Consider the following 25596-nt stretch of genomic DNA (forward strand, 5'->3'; position numbering starts at 1 on the left):
AGAGTTAGAAAGATCGATGAAAGAGTCATTGATCAGCTGCCTCTTGCACCCTCCCTACTGGGGATGTGCCCGCAACCAAGGTCCATACCCTTGACCGGAATCGAACCCAGCACCTTTCCGTCTGCAGGCCGATGCTCTATCCACTGGCCCGAACCGGTTTTGGCTCCAAGTGTATTTTAAATAAAATATCGCTAAAACATTATCACACTAACGGAATTTTAGTTAACATCACAAGTACCTTGTGGGGGAATATAAATTCTCCTGACATAGGAGGAGGAGGAGTTTGCGAATGTCCCGTTCACGTCGTCCTCTCATCCTGACTGATGTTCTCCCCTGCAGCCGTCTTATGAGCATCGTGTCAGCCCTCTTCCCAAAAGGCTCCCGTAGTGTGGTTCCTCGTGACACACCTCTCAATATATTTGTCAAGATTATTCAGTTCATCGCTCAGGTGAGTGTTTCGCCTCAGGCTCCACGCGCCCATGTAAGTGATGAGAGTAACCTGTTGCAGTCACTTGGAGCCCGAAAATTTGTTACACATCCGAAAGCATGATGAAATATTTATTACTGTTGAACAGTGGAACTAATAAATGTATGCTGTAAGAAATAATGTATGCTATAAAAAAAATACAAGGTGTTAATGGTGTGTGGTGTGTGTGTGTGTGTGAGTGTGTGTGTGAGTGTGTGTGTGTGAGAGTGTGTATGTGTGTGTATGTGTGAGTGTGTGTGTGTGAGTGTGTATGTGTGAGTGTGTGTATGTGTGTGTATGTGTGTGAGTGTGTGTGTGTGTGTGTGAGAGAGTGTGTATGTGAGAGTGTGTGTGTATGTGTGTGTGTGAGTGTGTGTGTGTGAGAGTGTGTATGTGTGTGTATGTGTGAGTGTGTGTGTGTGTGAGTGTGTGTGTATGTGTGTGAGTGTGTGTGTGTGTGTGTATGTGAGAGTGTGTGTGTATGTGTGTGAGTGTGTGTGTGTGTGTGTGTGTGTGAGAGTGTGTATGTGAGAGTGTGTGTGTATGTGTGTGTGTGTGTGAGAGAGAGACAAAATAAGTTTGTCCTGCTTCTGCACACGCGGAGAGGGAAAGGAGAGCCACAGGTGGAAGGGCTTTGGTTCAGGAGGGCTCAGGAAGGTGTATGATCCCACCCTTAGTGCTTTTCTAATTACCTCTTGAGTATCTCAAAAGGGGTGTGTGTGTGTGTGTGTGTGGTTGTTTTTTGTTTTTTTTTCTTGAAAATTGTCTTCATAATTTGTGTTAACCTCTAGGTCCTTGATACTAGGATCCACTGTAGATAGTTGAAGCCAAAGGGATTTTTTTAAGGAATATAAGTAGTTCACAGAAGCACTAATAGTCTGAATGGTTAAGAGGAAGCTACAGAATTGCTGTCAAGGAGGCTGCTGCCTCCACCATAATAAAAAAAAGTTGCCAAATTAGGAAATCACCACAGATAATTTAGACCAGCGGTCACCAGCCTGCGGACCACTGGTGGTCCGTGCTGCTGCCACGATCCCACCGGTAAAGTAGGTTTCTCCCCCGCCCTCCTCCTCACGTTACCCAGTTCCCAAAGACTCTCATGAATGTGCCACTCAGCAGAGTCTAAGCCACATCCGAAAGCCTACTGTCACTAGACATCCTGGGAAATACCATTTCAGCTCTCCAGGAAATACTATCTTAGCTCTCCAGGAAGTGCCATTTCAGCTCTCCAGTCTCTGCCGCCCAGGAAGGCGTGTGAGGAGAGCAATGAATGGATGCTGAGTGATCACACCGGAGGCTTTCACCACAGCAGCCCTGCAGAAGCACTGGGCTTACCTCCTCAACATAGCAAAATGTTTGATTCCAGAATGTTCATGGCATTCTCTTTGAACTAAAAATCTGACAGTTTAGACGGTCCATGCTGTAGTTATTTAGGAGGATTTAAATAAAATAAGTGCATTTCTATTTGCTAGACCACAGAACTGATGGTCGCTAAATAAGTATACATCTGTCGCTAAGGTAAATGAAAGCAAATGGTGCGTTAGCTCTCATATTCAGAAAAAGATGCCATTAGATTGTATCTCTTTCCTCCCTCTTTTCTCCTCTCAGTGCCCTTGGATTAATCGCTTCACACCAACACTCTACCAGAACTGTAAAAGTCCCTCAAACATCAGTTAATCTTACTGGTTAACTTTTTCCTTGGAGATGTCCTTCCTGGAGCCCTATTTTTCCTGTCCCAGTCGGGTCTCTCGCTAGGCCAGCTGCATAGATAATGTGGGATTCTCTTTCATCTAAGAGAATTACTTCACTTAGATTTTGGTGAATGAATACTTAAAACTTTACCCATTGGTTTGGGTATTAAATCATTTGATAAGTAAATATCTATAACATTTTTATTATTTAAAAATTTTTTTTTAATTACAGTTGACATTCAGTATTACATTGGTTCCAGGTATTATAGTCATGTTTTTAAACTATAATTCTTGGTATTTTTCTATATACAGCTAGATTTATGAATCTCTATTGGGCACAGATCTGTGTCATTGCCATTATATCTATAATTCTTAGCATTATACCTAACATAGAGTTGTAGCAAGTTAGAAGGATTTACTCATTGAGTGTAAGTGTGTGTGTGTTTTTTGTTTTTTTTTCTAGGAACGTTTGGATTTTGCAATGAAAGAAATAATATTTGATCTGCTCAGTGTTGGAAAGTCTACTAAAACTTTCACCATTAATCCAGAGGTAAAAAAAAATAATTAAATTATAGAGTAATGCATTATTCTCAACTTTTTTTTAATGTGTTTGTTTGTTTTTGTTGTTTGTTGTTTTTGTTTTTAAGAACACGGTTTCTGGAATTGGACTATTAGTCTCAAATTCATAGTTAGAAGTTCTACTTCTTACTGCAGGTGTGATCTGAGACAAGTTGTGTAACCTTTCTGAACAGGTTAAGAGTAGTGTTAAGCATGGTGGAAAATAATCCAGGTTAGCTAGCTCAGCTGGATTCTAGAAGTTGTGACGTGAGCTCACATTTCTTACAGAAATGTAAATGCAAATAATATGAACAACAGGGTCTTTAATAAATAACATTCATACATCATTTATTGAGCACCTAGGGTGTGTTTCAGGTACTATTTTAGGTATAAGAGACAAAACAGACAAAAATCCTTTTCTCCAGATGGAACTTACAATCATAATTTTTTTAAAGAAAAAAAATGTTATTCTTCTGTGGCCCTGTTTTTTACTAGTAAATTCTAATTCTCTGTAGACAGTCAGTTTTCAGATTGTTTTAAAATATTTTATAAAGATATTATCAGAACTTAATAATATTTGAGAATGTAAAAAGACTATAGGTTCTCTCTGTTTTCTTATGTCTTTTAAATTACTGTGCTGGTTCTCCTCATAATCAAGTCCTAAGATATATATTTATGTAGTTAACAAATAGGATAGAAAGTTATTGAAGCTTTTCAGTGTATGGAATTTTTTTAAGATAGAGTAATATTTACTTCTGGGTTTTTTAAGTGAGCATGTATGAGTGTTTTATATATATACTTCATGTGGTTTCCAGCAACAAAAATCACATAATGAAAGGCATTCTCTTAAACATCCATTTTCAAAAGTATTTCCTCCATTGAACAAGTTTATTTCTAAAAATAAGTCTCCTCACTGAAGTTCTAACACTAAGAGTAGAAAAAGTATCAGTTCTGTTGGTTTTTTGTTGTTTTGTTTTGTTTTGTGTTGTGTGTGTGTGTTGTTTTTTGTGGGTTTTTTTTTTTTGTTTGTTTGTTTGTTTTTGAGAGAGAGAGAGAGAGAGGAAGGGAGAGGTATAGAGAAATAGAAACATCAATGAGACTGAGCCCAAACTGTGTGGAAAAAATGTTCGTTTGCTGTTTTTTTTGTTGTTGTTGTTCATTTAGGCTTACTTTATTGGGATTACCTTGGATCTGCATTTTCCTTTCTTGAATCTTTTTAGTCTTGTGAGACCTAGTTTAGGTAAAACCAGATAAAAGTATCCACCTATTAATTTAATGCAAATTAAAGAGTGGGTAACTGAGGGCCATTCCTTGGACCCTGGGACATTGTGGATGTACCCACTTCCTTCCAGGTGTCTTGCATGACTTTGGGACATGACCATCTGATGTTTAGACTAAGGGAAGGCACCAGTGCTGTTATAAAGATGAGTAAGCTTAAAATCTGAATCTTATTTAGATAAAAACATCTTTTAATAGAAGTTTTATTTTCTCCGTGGATTCCAGTGAGCTGTCCTGCTTTAGAGGCCACTGGTGCAGGTCAGAGATAGCGGCAGCTCGGGCTGAGACAGTGGTGCAGACAGGGAGAATGTCATTTACTGAGAAACATGGGGAAGGATCGATTCGGGGTGGGTAGGGGGAGGGAGTGCATTTGGTTTGAACATATTAAATCTGAGACGTCTTTTTGCCATCAAGTAGGTGATTAAAGTGCTGTACGTCCGTGCAGTGGCTTTGGGAGAGAGAACATGATGGTAGGAGAAGGCAGTCTAATGCTTAATATCAGATAAAGGAGGCTGGGCCTGAAACCCGGCACAGGGGACACAGCCAGCAGTGGCACAGTGTGGGGGGCCTTATGCGGCAGGGCGAGACATGGTGGGGGTCTCCCTTTTCCCCGTCCCGCATGGAAAGAGAGATGAATGAACCGGTTCTAAGTGGAGGCGGCCAGGGACTGAGAAATATTAGAAATGAAGAGAGAAGACACAGAGATAGATTTTAAACTGGGAGCTGGGTGGGTCGCCATACTGTCTGCTGGAGACGCAGGAAGAAGATGGCCCCTCCCAGTGCATTTATTTTATACCCCAATGCCAGGAAGTAACACCAGCTTATTTGCATTCTTAAGTAGGCCCTAGCATGCCTGGATTTACATATCTAGTGTGTCGTCGTTGTCGTCGTCGTCGTCGTCGTCGTCGTCGTGGTCGTGTCCCCCCCCCCCCCCACCTGGGCTGATACAAGGCCAAGCTGACATGTCACCCATCTTGGGGAAACATGTTCCCAGGGCGTGGCTCTGCCTATGCCTAAGTTCAGCTGAACATAATTAAGGAAAATTGCCCATGTGCCTTCCCAGGCGGCCCTCTACAGCACAGGAATACCGAGGGGGGACTGTTTCAGGAAGGAACACTGTCCCGTGCTGCCGAAGTCACTGGATGCAGGGAGAGCGCCCACTGCTGTGAGCAGTGTGGTCACTAACCATGGAGAGCTGCTTCGGGGAAGTACTCGGGGAGGGCTTATTACGATAACTGAGGACAGTTAACAGAAATGCGGCATATTCCGCTGAAAGGGAAATGTTGAAGGTGCAAGAAAAGAGATCATCAATAGTATAATTTCCCCAAACACGTTAAGATCCGATAGCATTCTAAAGCCAGAAAGACCAACCCCCGCCCTCCCCAACGCTGATGAGAGCAAAGGAGAGGAGGAAGCAGCGCAGATGGAAGTGCGCTGGTGTGTGCGGTAGTGAGAGTTTGAAGAAAGTTGGATTTTTCTTCCGGTGAAGCAGGAGAAGAGAGGGGCGGGGAGAGAGGAGGAGGAGGAGAGTTGAGGACAGATGGAAAAGGTTTGAAATAAGCTTTCTAGCGAGAGAGGAGAGCCAGTTGACCTCTGAAGTGCATGGGTGGCATTTGGGAATTTGACATTAAAGCACACTTCAGTGCCTGGATTGGTTAAGAAATGTTAAGTAGAGAGCTTCGTTTTTCTGTACCCCTGCAATTGAGCCAAACCAGCGGAGGCCTGGGGAGCTTATTGAATTTATAGTATCCTGAGACATGCCCCTGGAGATTGTAGTTCAGCAGGTCAGGGTGAGGGAAAGCTATCTATCGATGCATTTGCCAAGTCTACTCCAATAATTCTGAAGCAGTGGGTCCGCTGGGCAATATTTAAGAACCATTCCTCTCCGTGGCTCACCCTTCTTGTTTTTTTTATTTTTATTAATTTCTTTATTGATTAAGGTATCACATATCTGTCCTCAGCCCCCCATTCCCCAGTATTCCAGTATTATGTGACGAGATATTTTTCACACGAACAGAGCATTGGCTGAGAGTCGGCTCTGATCCTGAAAACGTGCTCTCTCTCCCTCCGCAGAGAATGAACATAGGCCTCCGGGTGTTCCTGGTGATCGCGGACAGCCTGCAGCAGAAAGACGGGGAGCCGCCCATGCCCACCACGGGGATCATCCTTCCTTCGGGGAACACCCTGCGTGTGAAGAAGATTTTCCTCAATAAGACCTTGACAGACGAAGAAGCAAAAGTCATAGGTCAGTGTTAACTCGGATAAACAAGACAGCTTGTTGATACAGTTTACTATGCTTTCATAGCAGTTTTTGATCCAATCTAAAACATACGTATTTACCTATTATGGTTATTCCAGTATACGGAGTGATTAAAAAATGAGTACATGTTTTATAATACCCATAAGTTGTGAGGTTAAAAGTCTCCTGTTGAAAGCTTTATTTTCTTACATGACAGTATTTACTGCATTTCATTCTTCCTTCAAATTTTATTTTATTTTTTTAATTTTTAAAATAGATTTTATTGATTTTTTTTTTTTTTTACAGAGAGGAAGGGAGAGGGATAGAGAGCTAGAAACATCGATGAGAGAGAAACATCTATCAGCTGCCTCCTACACACCCCCTACTAGGGATGTGCCTGCAACTAAGGTACATGCCCTTGACCGGAATCGAACCTGGGACCCTTCAGTCCACAGGCTGACGCTCTATCCATTGAGCCAAAGTGGTCAGGGCTCTTCCTTCAAATTTTAGTTCTGTTTATAATTTTTACATATACTAAAGCCAGTCATCAGGAGAAGAGTATGTCACATTCGAAATGCCTTCTTTTGCAACAGTGATAAGCTAATGTCTTTTTTTTTTTTTTTTTTTACTATTACTGAATCTGTTGGGTGACACTGGTTAACAAAATTATACAGGTTTCAAGTGCACAGTTCCACAACACATCATCTGTACACTGTATTGTGTGTTCGCCACCTCAAATGGAGTCTCCGTCCATCACCATTTATCCCCCTGTATTCTCCATCTCCCCAATCCTCCTTTCCCCCACAGTCACCACACTGTTGTGTGGGTCCGTGAGTTTTTTTTAATCATTTTTTTCTTTTTTGCTCAATCCTTTCTCACACACACACACACACACACCACCTCCTGACAACTGTCAGTCTGCTCTGATTAAGAGGCGCTTATTTTTACAGAAAAGGAATTGTAACTACTCCTTATTTAATTTCTAACATTTTATAACAGGTGTTTTTTCCCACCCCCAGGAATGTCAATTTACTATCCTCAAGTGAGGAAAGCATTAGACAGCATCCTCAGGCATTTGGACAAGGAAGTTGGGAGGCCAATGTGTATGACAAGTGTGCAGATGTCTAATAAGGAGCCTGAAGATATGATTACGTACGTAGCAAATTCATTCTTTTCGTTGCTGTTTCGGTTTCTGTCAAGAGTATGGATGGTTGGTTCGTGCTTACCTGTGTTGTTCCTTCCTCACCTGCTGCTATTGATACAGCCGTTCCTTCCACCTGCCGATTTCTGTTCTTCAGTCCACATAGCAAAAGGCGTCCTGGGTTCTCAGCCTCGTTTGTTGTCAGTGACAAAGCCCTGCTCTTACTCTGTGAGTGATTGATAAGCCCTCGCTGCCTCAGAGGCGTGCGGGGACTGACTGGCTTATTAAGTCAGACCGATGCTCTTATTCCAGGGCCCTGGAAAACAACAAAGAAAACCTGGAAATCTCCCAGGAGCCAGGGGAGCAGAGAGGAAGAATGTATGAGGAGTTTCCCTGAAACAGGACTTGGTCCCTGCCCACCCCTAGCCTTGTCGCTGCTTGTCGTCCCAGCATCTTTTTTCCGGATCAGGGATTTCCCCCTCAAGAGAATATAGTTTATGGCAGTAACTTCCTTCCCTGGCTAAGATATAACTACGTATTCTGTATAAGGGACAGCATTTTTCAGGTATTAATACCTGCATTCCAGGTCTCAGATGACCAAATTGGAAATTGGATCTCTCGATTTAATTCATACACAGTTGTTATACACTAGTGTGTAATGCTATCGGAATTTCTCTGATGTGAAGTGTTCCCTGTGTGATTTCATCCTCATTTATGTCGATAAGTTTGCCCTCCCCAAGCTCCTCTGGCTGAGTGTGCCCAGCCCCCAGCGATGGCAGCATGCCCCAGCCAGCCGTCCTTCTGACAACAGCACTGTTCTTTCCTTTGCTCCACTCTCATCTTTGTTGACGAGATTCCTCTTTTGAGTGTTCATTTCTGTGAAATGCCACCTGAGTCTATCATTGGAGACAAGTAAGCCTCACAGCTACACACTTTGCTGTCTGTGTGTGAACCAAGTCACAGACGGGCAGTGACTGGTCATGGCAGAATTTGAAGAGTGACGTGGTTAGTCACTGATTAGGTGTTCATCTTAAGTACGTCATGATTGGTGGACTGAAGAGCTAACAAACATTTTTATCCAATTACTTACAGTTAATGTGTGGGAACTGAAGATTGAACCATGCTGGGACTGGTATTATTTAACTAAATTGTGGTTACCAAAGCTCATGCATATTGGAACCATGGAAAGAGACAACTGACTATATAAAATTTATCTGAAAATCGGTAGCAAATCCCACTATAACAAATATGGGCCTAAAATATTTAAATCATCCAAATTCTTTTCTACATAAGAATTATTTTCTAGGCCATCTGAAGAGCTATTTGGATAAGTTAACTAAAAGCCTCATCTTCAAATATAGACCAAATACAGTATATGAAGATGTTAGATATTTAAAGTAAATAAAATCATTGAGTAACTAGAAGTAAATACAGTAGATTTAAATTGTATCAAGCCTCTGAAGGAACCAGATGAATTTAAAAAATACTGAAGTAAAGTTAAAAGACAAGAACAAACCATACCAACATAGTGGTTTATGAGAAAGTCTGTTTTCTAAGAACCTTGTTAGTAAATTATATTAAATAATTTTTTTGTTAATTTTTTAAGCTCCCACATAACCAATGTCTGATTATTTAATATCAGTATTATCCTATCTAATAAAATAGTAATATGCAAATTGACCATTACTCCAAGACACAAGATAGCCACCCCCATATGGATACAAGATGGCCTGCAAGGGAGGACAGTTGTGGGCAGTAAGGGTGACCAGGCAAGCAACGGATTGGGGGCGATCAGGCCAGCAGGGAGGACAGTTAGGGGTGGCCAGACTGGCAGGAGAAGGGAGTTAGGGGTGAACAGGTTAGCAGGGGAGGGCAGTTAGGGGTGATGAGGCTGGCAGGGGAGGGAAGTTAGGGGTGACCAGGCTGCAGGGGAGGGCAGTTAGGGGCAATCCTGCCAGCTGGGGAGCAGTTAGGCATAGATCAGGCTGGCAGGGGAGTGATTAGGGGGTGATCAGGCTGGCAGGCAGAAGTGGTTAGGGGCAATCAGGCATAGGCAGGTGAGCAGTTGGCAGCCAGCATTCCTGGATTTTGAGGGGGATGTCTGATTGCCCCCGAAGGTCCCATTTGGAGAGGGTACAGGCTGGGCTGAGGGACACCCCCTCCCCCCGTGCACAATTTTCGTGCACCGGGCCACTAGTTGTATAATAATAATTTACTAAATATTAAATATTAGTTAAATTATATTTAATTACATTTATTAATTTGAAATAATTGTATTTAAAACAATGTAACGTATATTCATTATTTTAACCGAATCGTTCCTATACTTGTTTTCCAATTACTGAAATCTTTTTTTGTTTACTGTTTTTTTCCTAGAATTGTCTTTATATTCTTTTGTTCATTTATAAACTAATAATTATTTACTGAATGTATGTGTCTTCTTTTTTGTATTAAATACATTAAACTTTCTGGGGTGGGTTCCTGTTTTCTTTAATTATTTTCCCAACTTTGCTTCATTTCCCATTATATGTAATATACTGAAGTCCTGTTGTGACTTATTTTTCAGGGGGGAAAGAAAACCCAAAATTGATTTGTTTAGAACTTGTATTGCTGCTATTCCAAGGTTGATTCCTGACGGTATGAGCAGAACTGACCTCATCGAACTGTTAGCAAGGTAAAGGAGAATCACTGTTCGCTATGTTGGTTTGTATCTCTTTTATGATCCCTTTAAATTTCAAACCAGCCCCGTTACTATTATCACTAAAAGCTAATGATATAGACGTTTAGTGCTTTGTTTGATTTACTTTCTAAACTCCCGTTTTGTCTTTCATGTTTGGTTAAACATGTTCTCCCCATTCGTGTTTAACTTTTAAACTTCTTTTGTATTCCCTTGCAAAGCCCATTTTTTTCAACTCCCTCCCTTTCTATCTGGTAATATTTCATGGGATTTATAAAACACTTTAACATGGGTGTTGTCCCTGTCTGATGATACGGATTAGGCAATTAATTTTTGTTGACTCCCACCATTATTTCTGTGGCGCCCAGCGTGGTGGCCAAGTCTCGTTTTCGCTTGTTTCTTCCAATGCATTGCCCGCAGGGCTGCCGTTTTGGTTTCCCTTTGCTCTGTTGGCATGGGCATAGGTCTAAAAAATAACCAAATAACGTGAAACCAAGCTTAAATATTAGCTTTCAGAACTACAATAATTCTAAGTTGAGATGGTGGCCTGCTGAAAACCTGCTTTGTGGGTGTAGTTAAGAATTCCCTAGATAAGGGGTTCCCTCCGTCATGGATATTTCAGGGTTTGCAGCTCTTGTGATCTCTGGCAGAGCTGCTCGTCTCTGCCTTGGTAGCTCAGAAGCAGCGTAGCCAACCGGTGAGAGAGAGGGCCTGGGCGTTCCGGTGGGCGCCCACCACTGTGGAACTACATCTGTAATCGGCCGCGATGGCGGCATCCAGCAAAGGAGCACATGTCTAAATAGCGAATGCCAGTTTGCTTTCCTATTTCCTTTGCTTCTTTCCTCTGTGACGTATATTCACTGATTAGTTTACTTCAGCAGAACGAAGGCTTCTAGGATCTGGTCTATTTTTGTCCCCTATTCCTCTTATTTGCAATTATGATGTCCAGATCCCGTGTACCTAAAAAAATGAAGCAAGCCATCCAGCAAATCAGAGATGCATCGTAAATGTGTAGACCTGTATGCTGGCTCTCAGGCTAGTGCATCCCTTCCCCTGCCTTAGATGAGCCAGGCCACATTGCTCTTCTCCTCATGTCTCTGTGCTCTGAGTCGCTGAGGTAGGTGTCAGATGACGTGTGCACATTCGTGGGTTAAGGGATGCTGAAGTAACCTCTAACGCTGGCATCCTATAGTCAGTCACTCTCCTCTCCCACAGTGGGCTCCCTGGGGGCCACTATCAGACACAGCACCAGACTCAGGGCCCTCAGCTGGCCCGTGTGACACTTCTGATGAGCTGCTGCCATTGCTGCTGCTGCTCCGGGCCGGCTCCCACCTGGGTCTGGCCGGGATGCATCTCCCTTGCAGTCTCCTTGTCGCTGGAGGCTGGCTCAGGGGAGGCCAGGCCTGGTTCCCTCCTTTCACCAAAACCACCCAGCTCTCCTCCTCTGTCACGGAGCATAACACCAGCATCCCATTCCCAAGCATGTCATTTAAAAACACTGTGGCGTGTTTTTAAACGTCACCTGCTTTTCTTTTTCCTTCAGGCTGTTTCTAACTCTGCTGCCTTTGTCTTGATGGTCAGTCTCTAAACCACATGTGTCAAACACAAGGCCCGCGGGCCAAATCCGTCCCACCAGGCCTTGCAATGTGGCCCGCACCGCACTGTCATCACTGCTCTCTGCTGCGTTTCCATCACAATGACAGTTTATGACTGTTCAGTAAACCATTCGGCCCACGATTTAGGCTGGATTTTAGATTTTGGCCCCTTCTCTGATTGAGTTCGACACCCCTACAGTCTAAACAATCCTCCTCAGGCCCAAATCAGAAACATATGATGCTATATGCTGCGGCCATCTTTTCTGTGTGTGTGTGTTTTCCTAATCATTCTTTTATGTTCTGTTAAAATCCTTTAACTTCTATCAGGTTCGTGTCCCATATGGTTTCGATGTCTTTAAAAGGCAATTTTATATAGCCTCTCTAATTTGTTTAGCACTGTCTTTAGGGGCATAGGTGTTAGTTTGAAAATGTCTTAATTTTCTAGGTATACTGCCTTTATGAGGTTACTACTAAATTTATGCTCATTCTCACCTTCAAGAAATATTTCTGTTAAATTGAGTCCATCTTTATTTTTTTATTTCCTTTCTTACAATCAGCCAGCTTATATTTAACAGTAACCTCAGCACGTGAGAGGAATGATAGAGATAAATCATGTTCTTCCCAGTAATAATGAAGGACTGAATAAATGTGAGATGGTGCTAAGACATTATATGATTGCATATAATTATTGACTAATTAGAGGATAACATTGTATTTTTAAGAATTATAGGACTTTTAAATATAATGCTGTCATGGCAATCGGGATTTTCCCAAGTATGGCATTTGCATTGTGATCAAATCATTCTGAGTTAGAGTAAAAATACTAACTAGTATTAGTAGGTTGATAGGTGAATTTAAACAAACGAGTATAGACTTGCATAGGAATGGCTATAACACAAAAAGTGAGCATTGATTTCTATCTTCATACTCAGTGCAAGCCAACTAAGAGGCCATGTTTACTAAGTCCTTAGTTCTAAGATGCAGGTGATAAAACCGCTTGGAAGGCTCGGGGTTTGCTGACGGACCTTTGTTCCTGGCAGGCTCACGGTTCACATGGACGAGGAGCTGCGTGCTCTCGCTTTCAATACCCTGCAGGCTCTCGTGCTCGATTTTCCAGATTGGCGGGAGGACGTGCTTTCAGGATTTGTCTACTTCGTTGTCCGAGAAGTGACTGACGTCCACCCCACGCTTCTTGATAACGCCGTAAAGATGTTGGTACAGTTAATAAACCAGTGGAAGCAGGCAACCCAAATGCACAACAAGAACCAGGACTCCCAGGTACCCTGTTCTTGTGTGTGGTCCCTGGAGACAGGGTCAGTGGTAAAGGACCAGCGGCGTTCATGTATCACACCCTCAATGTTTAATTCATTTTATTCATTTCCAAAGTGTTCACAATCCCGGACACTGAGTTCTCCTGTCGTTCCTAGCTTAAGTCTATCATCTTTTGTGTCTGACCTCCTGCCTTTGATAACAGGGAGTTTTGCACGAACACCAGTAGGAGAGGCAATTCCAGTTCAGATGTAGGCAGTTCCCGGTGTATTGAAAGCCGGTACCATTAATAAACGCGGGCAGCCTTTCTTTTGAGGTATTGGATTGTTTTTGTCCTTGGCACCAGTCCCTGTTTCTCCTGCACAGTTTGTGTCCTTCTTCACCATTAACGGTGCCCAGATTACTGGTTTATGGTAACGTGTGTAAGACATAGAACCTCGGGATTCGAGAACTGGATCCTAAGCCAGCCCAGCTTCCCAGACTTTAATGAGCACATAAATCACCAGGGGCCTGAGAATCCACTTCTCACAAGTTCCCCGGTGCTAACCGACCGCCGCTGGGCCTCGGCTCTGAGGACAAAGGATGCCGTCCAGTCCCCTCACCCCCCCGCACAGACATGCCAGCCCGAGAGTGACTGGTAGTGTCAGCTCTAAGGTGACAGAGTAGCCACCGAGTGATAGCGGTGTGAGAGACAGAATTCTTGTTCGGACTGCCGCTGACGAATAAGTGCTCCTTCCTCCACTGTGTGCACTGTTACATTTTTATATAAAATCAAGTTTATTTAAATTGCTCGAGCTGAGACAGGCCTGTAGCCGTCGTTTCTACGATGGACGTTCCTCTCAGTTGTTTTACTAGGACGTCCGTAAATACATCGTGAAATTTTGTCTTTCACGTCTGTTTCTTCTTTTTCAAGCACGGTCTGGCGAACGGCGCCTCGCACCCCCCTCCTCTGGAGAGGAGCCCGTACCCCAGTGTGTTCCACGTGGTCGAAGGGTTTGCCCTCGTCATCCTCTGCAGCAGCCGGCCTGCCACGCGGAGACTGGCCGTCAGTGTCCTCAGAGAAATCCGGGCTTTGTTTGCACTTTTGGAAATACCCAAGGTAAGATTTAGATACTTCATGTACTTCCCTGATGAAAATACAAAAAAAAAAACTATCCTTCTGTCCATCTTTATTCCATTTCTGTTACAGCCATGCAAGTATAGCTTACTCCATAACAAAGTCTTTTTGACCCACCTCAATCCCATTGGTAACCAGTAGCGCAAACGTGCATGTAAACATTTAGTTAAATTTGGCTACTTTTCTTTTTTCTTTTTTTTCTTTTTTTAAATATATTTTATTGATATTTTACAGAGAGGAAGAGAGAGGGATAGAGAGTTAGAAACATCGATGAGAGAAAATCATTGATCAGCTGCCTCTTGCACACCCCCCACTGGGAATGTGCCCGCAACCAAAGTGCATGCCCTTGACCGGAATAAATCCCAGACCTTTCAGTCTGTACGCTCTATCTACGGAGCCAAACCGGTTTCGGCTGGCTACTTTTCTTTTACATTCTTACATTTCGCCCGGCCGGTGCGGCTCAGTTGGTTGAGCATCGTCCCATGAAGCAGGAGGTCGTGGTTGGATTTCTGATCAGGGCACATGCCCAGGTGTCCTGTTCCATCCCCAGGAGGGGGCGTGCAGGAGGCAGCCGATTGATGTTTCTCTCTCGTGGATGCTTCCGTCTCCCTCTACCTCTCTCTTCCTCTCTCCCAAATCAATAAAAACATATTTAAATTGTTTTAGACATATGTTGTCTTTTTTACAGGGCGATGATGAATTAGCCATAGATGTGATGGACAGGCTGAGCCCATCCATTCTGGAGAGCTTCATACATCTCACGGGGGCCGACCAGGTAACTGGTGACTTCTGTCGCTGTGCTGCACTGCGTGCAGTGATTGGAATGAATGAGTGCTGTTCAGTCTTGTTTTAGAACCTAAGTCACATCTATACATGAATTTTCTTTACCAATGTACTGCATTAGAAAGTATTCTTGAAAACTGTACTTAAAAGTTAAAGATACTTTTTTAAAAAGTGGCACACAATTAAAAAAAAAATAGTTGCAGCCGTTTATTTCTATGGTTAGTATACTTCCCCATAGCAATAAAAATAGTTTGTCTTTGTAAAATTCCAGTCTTTTTGATCTAAGAAGTTCCTCTTAATCTAATGTTACTGTTGTCTTTTTTTATTGCTATTTATTATGGCATATAATATTACATATATATATGTATAATGTTAAATTACGATGGAAAATTTTCATTGAAATTTGGAGCAAAAAATTTGCACTTACTCTATTTTCAATAAATGTATTTGTTTAGTTTGCCACATGACTTTAAGTGCAATGTAGTATTTTATGCTAGTCATAATGTATTTTGACTCATTGAAATGAAAAAAAACTGTATTTTTTACATTACTAAGAAAACGTGTGCAAACTTGCTTAGTTGAGTTTGAATTTTTTTAAAAAAGTTATGTATTAAGATTTCAAGATGGATGTAAGAGTAACTATCAGACTTTACTACCTGATACTCTCTTTATTCCTGTTTTGGAATTCATGGACCCACCAGAGATTTATGTGCTTTCTGCCTAACACTTGGATTTTTACAACTCACGGACTATGTGTAACCAAGGGAGATAATAAGAAAACTTTATAAATATAAGAGATGGTTATAAGTCTGTTCAATTTTTGAGAATTCTGTTTTAGATGATTAACCTGAATTAGGCCAACGAGAAGAGTAGTGGGTGGCTCTCGTTTAGTGCCTCCGCAGTGCCTGGCTCTCAGTGGGAGCTTTATAAATGTCAGCTGAATGATGGAGTAAACGGAGTCTCCGTTCAGCTGAGGGCTCCATTTTTGTGGTTTGAATGGCATATAATTTGTTCTGAAGGTAAATCTTTCCCTTCGGCAGAAGCTCCCAGAATATTACTGAGCAGATGTTTATGAATATGCACCTCTGGAGAGGAGCCCATTTTCCAGTCTGTTCCACTTCACCTGTAGAGCACGTCAGCATGAAAGTTAATAGTTTGTTTGGGGGCTCTCTACCTGCTGCAGTGCGCCCACAAAGAAACTGCATAGTCATATATGAATTACTTAAGAATGGTCCTCAACCGTTTAGTTTTATAGATCCTTTCGAGAATAATGAAGTCCATGGAATCTCTGTCCAGAAAAACACACGTAGTAGGCATATACGCACGCAAACCCTCAAATGCAATTTCAGGAATTCACTACTCTCTTACGCCCATCTTGGCGCTCATGTCCACCTGCTTCAGATCCCCTGTTCTTTTTTTTTTTTTTTTTTTTTTTAAATACATTTTATTGATTTTGTACAGAGAGGAAGGGAGAGAGATAGAGAGCTAGAAACATCGATGAGAGAGAGTCATCGATCAGCTGCCTCTTGCACACCCCCTACTGGGGATATGCCCGCAGCCAAGGTACATGCCCTTGACCGGAAACGAACCCGGGTCCCTCAGTCCCCAAGCCGACGCTCTATCCATTGAGCCAAACCGGTCTCGGCCAGATCCCCTGTTCTTGACCGTAGCAGCAGGCCACCTGCAGTTGAAAGCAGCTCACATGGCAGGACTTCAGTCATGAAGTGTGCAGTGACCCCTCTCTCTCTCTCTCTCTCTCTCGCTCTCTCTCCCTAGACTACTCTGCTGTATTGCCCGAGCGCGATAGATTTACAGACATTAGCAGAATGGAATTCTTCTCCCATCAGCCACCAGTTTGATGTGATTAGTCCATCACACATATGGATATTTGCACACGTGACCCAAGGCCAAGACCCGTGGATTATAAGTCTGTCCAGTTTTTTAAAGCAAGAAAACCTCCCCAAACACTGCCCTACAGCTGTGAGCTACGCTTGGATGTTTGCATACACAAGACTTCAGTTGCTGTCCCCGCAGGTTGATATAAAGTAAGTGATTTTCCTAGTGTGTATGTTTTTGGCATTTCTGTATATTTATGCCAATTAATTACCTATGTAGAGTCTCAGGTATTATGTATTGGGCCTTTTTTGTTTGTTTTTGTTTGTTTGTTGTTTGTTTGTTTTAATGAAGATTGACACTTTTCACCTTGTGTAACATTTATGACCTTACCTTATTTTAAATGATTAGTCCCTCTTGTACCACCACTTCCTATCTCACCATTTGCTCTATTTTTCGTCATTAAACTTAGCACTATCTGACATTGTTTTTTTGTTTTATTTTTTAAATCTCACCTGAGGATATTTTCCATTGTTTTTTTTTTTTGTTTTTTTTTTTTTCGAGAGTGGGAGGGAGACAGACAGACAGAGAGAAACATGGATGTGAGAGAAACGCATCGATCGGTTGCCTCCTGCACGCGCCCTGACCAGACGGGGAGAGGTCTGCAATCAAGGTACATGCTCCTGCCCAGAATCGAACCCAGGACCCATTGGTCCGCAGGCCGACGCTGTATTCCCTGAGCCAAACCGGCTAGGGCCTGGCATTGTTCTATTTGTTCTTTATTGTGTATCTCCCCCAGCAAACACGTCGGTGTAACGGGCGTCTCGGGTTTCTGTTCTTGTTTTGACTGCTGTCACAAGTGCCCGAACATTCTCTAACACGCAAAGACACTGTGGGTGACTTGATGAACTTGTATATGTGCTTTACTCACCTTCATGGACCCTGGCGTTAGTTTTGGTAACTATTTCAAAATATGTTGTGCTATTTACCTGTGGTGTTTGTTTTTCGTTGTTTTCCTCAGCAGCCCCATCAATGCCAAGAAAGTGAACACGACCACGAGCAGCGACTCGTACGTGGGCCTGTGGAGGAATTACCTGCTCCTGTGCTGCAGTGCAGCCTCGTCCGCGTCCGCGTCCGCGTCCCCGTCCGCGGGGTCCGTGCGGTGCTCTCCTCCCGAGACGCTGGCGTCCACCCCCGACAGCGGCTACAGCATCGACTCCAAAGTAAGCTTGCCGGCCCTGACCGGTCTGGCTCCGTGGATAGAGCGTCGGCCTGCAGACTGAAGGGTCCCAGGTTCGATTCCGGTCAGGGGCATGTGCCTTGGTTGCGGGCGCATCCCCCAGTAGGGGATGTGCAGGAGGCAGCTGATGGATGTTTCCCTGTCATCGATGTTTCTAACTCTCTGTCCCTCTCCTTTCCTCTCTGTAAAAAAAAATCAATAAAATAGATTTTTTTTTTTAAATAAATAAAGTAAGCTTGCCAGGTCCGCCCTGCATCAGGTGCCACAGAAGTCACGTGTCAGACTTTCTTTTCCAGGACCATAAACTCGGTTGGTTGAAAAAGTGTAGTTGCTACTTGCACTGAAAATGGGATGGGGGGGTGGGGGTGGTGGGAGGGAGAAAGAGTTCAAGAAATCCCATTACTGCTTTTGTGGAGTCCTAGTTTGAATTAAAAAAAACTAAATGTAGTTTTTCTTCCCAGAAAAAGGGCCATGTTCATTAAATTCATCAGAATGGATATTTTTAAAATTGTTTTCATCCTTGTTCTCCCTGATTTCGTCTTCCATACATCTCACACTTCTTAGTACCCAAAAGAAACGATTTAAATTATTAAATATCTCTTTGAATTTCCCTAAATTACATAGAGATACAAATGACATTTGACAAGAACAGTTATCTGGTCTTTATGGCATGACAAAAAAATATCATGAGGTGGCTGGAGGGAACTGAGAAAACATAACACTTGGGGGTTCTTCAACACCAAGGACTCTTTCAGAAGTAATTTTGTTCCACTCGTTTTTGGAACAAAAGACAGGCTGTGTGACAGAGGGAGTCAGCCTGTTGCCTGATGGTGAGAGTCTGAGAGACCCTCAGAGCCCAGTCCCGTTAACGAGCGTGCATGTAGATGTGTAGGTATGTGCCCTACAAGTGGATTTTGAAGCCCCGTTCATTCTGAAATGTTATTTACCCATTGTTCTTGGCCAAATAGTGTTGAAATATCATATTATTCAGTTGGATGTACTGTCATGAGCGGGTGCTATAAATACTTTTTTTCCCCCCCCAGATTATTGGAGTCCCTTCCCCTTCCTCCTTGTTTAAGCACATAGTTCCGATGATGCGCTCTGAGAGCATGGAAATCACAGAGTCCCTTGTTCTAGGGCTTGGCAGGACCAACCCAGGAGCTTTCAGGTAATCATCTGTGCATGTCTTCTCCATGCACTAAGAATGTAAATGCGGCTTGCTTCACAGAATGATTATGAAAATATTTACTATGTATAAATATGTCCCGGAAATAAAATGCTATTTAAATCTTAAAATTCCTACCAAATTTATTTACGCAGTGATTCTACTAATTTATAAGCTCAATCTATTGGTTAAAACTATAGGATTTTTTTCCCCTCTTAAGAGAATTTAATTATCTTTACAAATAATGTTGACACATATTTTACATAATTCTTGATATTATTTATTATAAATGAAGCAAATCCTTCATTTTTGCTCAAAATTCTGCTTTGTTATTGCCTTCTAGGCTCTGGATGTATTGTTTTGAGATTATCCTCCATTGATATGAGGTGATATTTGATGGTGTGCCTCCAAGATAATATGCATAATAGAGACTAAATTGTAATATGTGAGGTGTGGGAATAGCATTCATTAAAAAGGAAATTTTGGAAGATTATTTTATGACAAGTGGTGCTAGTAGCAAAAAATGGGATACAAAAATGATCTCAGCTTCTTAAAAAAAACAAAATCCCATAAATAGAAACAATTCTGAGGCAAATACTTTGTCTGTGATAGTTTCTATAGATGATAAGATTATGGATGCGTTTTATTTTCTTCTGCTTTTTTTGTTCTAATATTCTATAACAACCACATTTTTCATTTTAAATCAGAATGTAAGCAAAGATAAAATTATCATGCTCATGAAGTTTATACCATTTGGCCCATTAATTCCATCCTTGAGAATTAATTCTAAGGAAATAATCAGAAATAAAGACAAAGGTGAATATACAAAGATGTTTCCTGAGGCAGTATTTATAATAACAGAAATTAAGTAAAATTTACTGCATCAGTAATATATGAAATGTTAAGGAAAAGTATGATTTTCACCCCATAATAGAATACTGTGAATTGATTAATTGCATATAAAAGTCCTTATGCTAATACTAAGTAAAGAAAAAAAAATAAAGGATACCATCATATATCTGATAGGGTTTCAACTATGTGAAATATATGTAGGCTGTAAAATGATTGAACAGAAATGTTGATAGTACTTATTTCTGTAAATTCAAATTAGTGGCCTATACCAGTGGTCGGTAAACTCATTAGTCAACAGAGCCAAATGTCAACAGTACAACTATTGAAAGTTCTTTTGAGAGCCAAATTTTTTTAAACTTAAACTTCTTCTAATGCCACTTCTTCAAAATAGACTCACCCAGGTATTTTATGGAAGAGCCACATTCAAGGGGCCAAAGAGCCGCATGTGGCTCTCGAGCCGCAGTTTGCCAACCACTGGCCTATACTATTTTTTCTGCTTTCCTAACATTCTACAATGTACAAATTTGTTTTATAACCAAAACCATAAAAATTGTGTTTTAAACGGTAGGATTAGGGTTAACTGTTGTCTATGTACCTCAATATATTAATATTCACATATTTGCACATGTCAGGTTATATCTGTTCAGCTATTAATTGAAAGAATGTATATCATTTTTCTTCTAGGGAACTGATAGAGGAACTGCATCCCATAATTAAAGAAGCACTCGAAAGAAGGCCAGAGGTAAACTGTGTAGTTTTCTATTGTTAAATAATATTTGTTTGGCAAACACTTATTTATCTTCTGTATTTTACACATTATACCAAAGTTAGAAATTCGGGAGCGAATAAATAAAAGATTATCTACTGTGATTTTCAACTTTTTTTTTTTTTTTAATATACAGACCTCTTCCTTCCCACCAGGAGGTCTTATGCAGAAACAAATTACTCTGGCTGAAGTGAGGACAATTAGGGTCTAAAGCTGGCTCGGCAAACCTTTTTTAAAAAGGGCCAGATAGTAAATATTTTCAGCTTTTCTGGCCACGCTGTCACTGTTACAACTACTCAGTTTTGCTACGTAGACACTAAACCAGTGGATGTGGCCATATTCCAATAAAACTCTATTTACAGTAACAGGCAGCAACGGGTTGAGGTGTTGCACTGCTACTCTAGGCATCAGTACTTCAGCCCTAATCAGACACAACATTTCCTCATGACATAACGATTAAAGACCTTTTTCTATTGTTGTTCTTGATTTATTCTGTGTGTATGTCAAAACTCAATGTTAAAATGAAAAACGTAGCCCTAACTGGTTTGGTTCAGTGGATAGAGTGTCAGCCTGCGGACTGAAAGGTCCGAGGTTTGATTCCCGTCAAGGGCATGTACGTTGGTTGCGGGCACATCCCCGATAGGGGGTGTGCAAGAGGCAGCTGGTCGATGTTTCTCTCTCAACGATGTTTCTAATTCTCTATCCTTCTCCCTTCCTCTCTGTAAAAAATCAATAAAATATATTTTTAAAAAGTAAAACATTAAAAAAAAATTTCCCTGAAGGATTTTTAATTGATATCTTCGTATCCTTGGAATAGAATATGAAACGGCGCAGGCGTCGGGACATTTTACGAGTACAGCTGGTACGAATATTCGAACTGCTGGCAGACGCTGGTGTCATTAGTCACAGGTCAGTGCTGGATTTTGCTCTTTTAAAAGTGGAATAATTAGGGAACATGTTTTTCTCTCTCATGAAACATAACAGAAAAACACCTTTGCAGCCAAATTACCCTGTCTGCGTTACTTGTAAACATTTACCAAATTCAAAGCTGCCTCCAAGAAATTAACTAATGGCTAAAAAATGTATTTCTAAAACTAATTTCTAACATGATTTTTATTTTGCTTGAAGGTAAAAATTGAACATAATGTTCCTATGATTTTGATATTTGTTGGAATGTAGTAACCCAGGCAAGTGGATAGTAGCCTTTTTTTTAATTATTATTACTAATTTAACTATTTCTTAGCTCATTTTTAAGCTCTATTTTTTCCTAGATTTGTAAAAATCACACATTTAAAAGGTGCCACATAATAAAGTTTGCATATTTATTCCATTCAACTGTTAACCTATCTTTGGGGGGAAATATGAAATCCACAAACATAATTTGTAACTGTTTTCACCCTCCCCCCTATGAAAACTTAAAGCCGGGGGTGGTTGCTGGAATAGAGGCATCTTGACCCGGAGAGCAGCCCCTGGCGGAGAATTTCGTCAGCTCAGTGATGAGAAATAACTATTTCTTAGGAGGTAATGGTGTTGCCTGATCATTGAAAGAGGAAAAAAAAAAAATGCATGGGACCTTTAAGGCAACTGAAGAGATCTTGAAGGTCTTAATAATCAAACGAATGTAGGGTTGTTACTTTAGTATCTCTCCTGGTTATTTCTGCATATGCTTTTGACAAGTGCTTTTTAAAAAATATATATTTTATTGATTTTTTACAGAGAGGAAGGGAGAGAGATAGAGAGCTAGAAACGTCGATGAGAGAGAAACATCCACCAGCTGCCTCTTGCACACCCCCTACTGGGGATGTGCCCGCAACCAAGGTACATGCCCTTGACCGGAATCGAACCTTTCAGACCGCAGACCGACGCTCTACCACTGAGCCAAACCGGTTTCGGCTGACAAGTGCTTTTAAAACAGAGCTTTAATCAATGAGAATTTAAACCCTTGGTTTTCCATTCTTTTACAGAAAATGGAAAGAAAGAAACATTCTATTTTCTGACCCCCACAAAAATAAAGCAGTTCAAGTTAGAAAAATGCAAACTTGAACCGTGCTGGGCTTGATTCATATAATTAACCCAAAGCATGTCTGAATCATTTTTCTTCTCCTTTGGTTGCTTTTAATGTATGTTAGTGAATGAAGAATCTTTGAAGGATACTGTTTGGGAACTGCAAGATATTGGCTTACTTAAAATTTAACTCTGAAAGCTGTACTCATTATTGAGCAGTAATGGTATGAACACAGTTGTGTGTTTTGTTTATGATGGTTTTTTTTTTATTTTGGTGTTTTTTGTTTTTGTTTTTGTTTTTTAAGGAGAAATGAATATAACACTCTAGTACCTCTGGCTTTTTATTTCCTTGACTAAGTAAAAAAAGATGAATTCTCAATGTCAAGAAGGCAGGGATATTTGTTTTGTTGACCTAATTGGTCCTATGTACATTGTAGGTAACTTAGTGAATATTTCTTAAGTGAGTAGATTCTGAGCCAGGGTGCAGTCTGCTAAATTAGTTTCTCATTCACCAATAAAAACACTCATTGACGGAATAAAGGAAATATACAGGGTGGGCAAAATAGGTTAATAGTTGTGAATATGCAGAACATAGAATTTATTTTTTTATTTTTTTAATGTATTTTTATTGACTTTTTTACAGAGATGAAGGGAGAGAGATAGAGAGCTAGAAACGTCAATGAGAGAGAAACATCGACCAGCTGCCTTTTGCACACCCCCTACCGGGGATATGCCCGCAACCAACGTACATGCCCTTGACCGGAATCGAACCTGGGACCTTTCAGTCCGCAGACCGACGCTCCACCACTGAGCCGAACCGGTTTCGGCTAGAATTTATTCTTATATTATTATTTATTAATGTATTGTTTTCCATATGAACAACTGTAAACCTACTTTTGTTCCACCTTGTACTGTAGATGTTTATTAGAAGCTATTTACTAGTAAAAAAATTATTTTATTTTTAAAATCGCATATCTTAGAAGTACTTTTGAAGAATAACACAGAAAAGCTGACCAAGTAAATGTAAGCTAATCATTGATGTAGCACTTATAGTTCCTTGGGCCCTTCATATATAATAAGTCAGTTACTTTCCTAGTCAAATGCTCTGAAGCAGAGGCTAATCTCAGGCTTAATAGCTGATAGAAGAGTGGAATCCGAGATTTCTGACTCCAACCAGATGGCCCCCTTCCACTCCGTGGGTTCGAGGCAGCAGTCTTCGCCTCAAAGAGGAGCTTATTGCAGAGATTCTTGAGGCAGCTCCATGGGGCCAGAGAGGAGATTTGAAAACCAGCACTGTTACTTCAATTCCCTTATATTTTTATATCCCAAATAATGCCTGTTCTAGAATTGTGCTAAAGGAATAATATCAATATGCTTAGCAACTATGAAACTGGATAGAACTAGTCTTTCCTCTTTCTTCCTTTCTAAATGGGTCCTTCCTATGCCGTATGCCTCTTTATTTCCTTACTTTGGAAGCTGTGTATTTTGATGGAGAGGGAGTATACCTAGCGCTCAGAATAGTTGATTAAAGTTAGGTATGGGACTAAATAATATAAATCGCAATAGTAATTCCTTGATTAAGAAGCACCTTTTATTTTTACAATACATAAGCCCTGAGCTACAGAGCCCGCTGCGGGAAGCCCCGTTCATATCTAAGTAAGCCAAGCACGCGTTCCTTTAACTTCTGTGAATTAACTTTTTTTTTTTTTTTAATATATTTTATTGATTTTTTACAGAGAGGAGGAGAGAGGGATAGAGAGCTAGAAACATCGATGAGAGAGAAACATCGACCAGCTGCCCCCTGCACACCCCCTACTGGGGATGTGCCAGCAACCAACGTACATGCCCTTGACCGGAATCGAACCCAGGACCTTTCAGTCCGCAGACCGACGCTCTACCACTGAGCCAAACCGGTTTCGGCTAACTTCTGTGTATTGAGTTGCATGCTACCAGGAGCAGGCAGAGTTCCAGTTTTTGATTCCTTGGAGTTCGTTTTGACTTACATTCGCGGTTTAAAATCACATTTTCTTTATCACTCATCTCCTTGACTATTTTCAGTGCAAGCGGTGGCCTGGATAATGAAACACATTTCCTCAACAACACTCTACTGGAGTACGTGGATTTGACCAGACAGCTCCTAGAGGCAGAAAACGAAAAAGACTCTGACACCCTGAAGGATATACGATGCCATTTTAGTGCCTTAGTGGCGAACATCATTCAGAACGTTCCAGGTACGTGTTTTAGGTTCTTAAACTACTGTTGGATATGAAGGCACCACCATATTTGTTCTGGCCCTCAGGTTCTGTAGTCTAAGTTGATGGAAAAACTTGTGAAGCATTCTGGGTCAATGTGTCAGTATTCCACGGATGGCAAGAGTGTTTTGCTTCTGAATCACTATCAGCAATTAAAAATTTAAAAAAAAAAAAAGCAACCCAGTATAGATTTTCAACAATCAAGACAGCAATGCAGAAATGTGAAGAAAATAAGCTCTTTGGACAAACTTGTTCTAGATGCAAGAGCAAAGAGCTTAATGCCCTAAATCACATGTGTCAAACACAAGGCCCGCGGGCCAAATCCGTCCTGCCAGGCCTTGCAATGTGGCCCACACCGCGCTGTCATCACTGCACTCCGCTGCGTTTCCATCACAATGACAGTTTATGACTGTTCAGTAAACCATTTGGCCCGCGACTTAGGCTGGATTTTAGATTTTGGCCCCTTCTCTGATTGAGTTCGACACCCCTACCCTAAATGATTATTGAGGATAGAATTAACGAGATACTTTTGAATAATGGAAAGGATATGGGTCATAGACATAAAGTACAAGGACCCAGTGTTAACTGAATGATTCATTTAACACATACGTGCCTGTATTATATGCCATATTATATGCCAGGTACTGGTTCAGGCACTAGGAATACAGAT

General features: G+C 41.3%; 1 protein-coding gene across 5 annotated transcripts in view; it reads left to right on the forward strand.

Annotated features, from left to right (window-relative positions):
• The window catches only part of FRYL (FRY like transcription coactivator), a 177895-nt gene that overhangs the window by 77178 nt on the left and 75121 nt on the right, over positions 1 to 25596 (forward strand). For all 5 annotated transcript variants that reach the window (XM_045572781.1, XM_036416789.2, XM_036416848.2 and 2 more), the window contains 14 exons: positions 340 to 448; positions 2621 to 2707; positions 6067 to 6238; positions 7252 to 7384; positions 9940 to 10047; positions 12686 to 12923; positions 13828 to 14013; positions 14720 to 14806; positions 16591 to 16859; positions 17669 to 17870; positions 18931 to 19055; positions 20589 to 20646; positions 21488 to 21579; positions 24733 to 24905. In XM_045572781.1, the coding sequence (XP_045428737.1) occupies positions 340 to 448; positions 2621 to 2707; positions 6067 to 6238; positions 7252 to 7384; positions 9940 to 10047; positions 12686 to 12923; positions 13828 to 14013; positions 14720 to 14806; positions 16591 to 16859; positions 17669 to 17870; positions 18931 to 19055; positions 20589 to 20646; positions 21488 to 21579; positions 24733 to 24905 (2039 nt within the window). The remainder of the gene's footprint in view (positions 1 to 339; positions 449 to 2620; positions 2708 to 6066; positions 6239 to 7251; positions 7385 to 9939; positions 10048 to 12685; positions 12924 to 13827; positions 14014 to 14719; positions 14807 to 16590; positions 16860 to 17668; positions 17871 to 18930; positions 19056 to 20588; positions 20647 to 21487; positions 21580 to 24732; positions 24906 to 25596) is intronic.

Source organism: Pipistrellus kuhlii, unplaced genomic scaffold (assembly GCF_014108245.1).
Source record: "Pipistrellus kuhlii isolate mPipKuh1 unplaced genomic scaffold, mPipKuh1.p scaffold_m20_p_1, whole genome shotgun sequence".
Lineage (NCBI taxonomy): Eukaryota > Metazoa > Chordata > Mammalia > Chiroptera > Vespertilionidae > Pipistrellus > Pipistrellus kuhlii.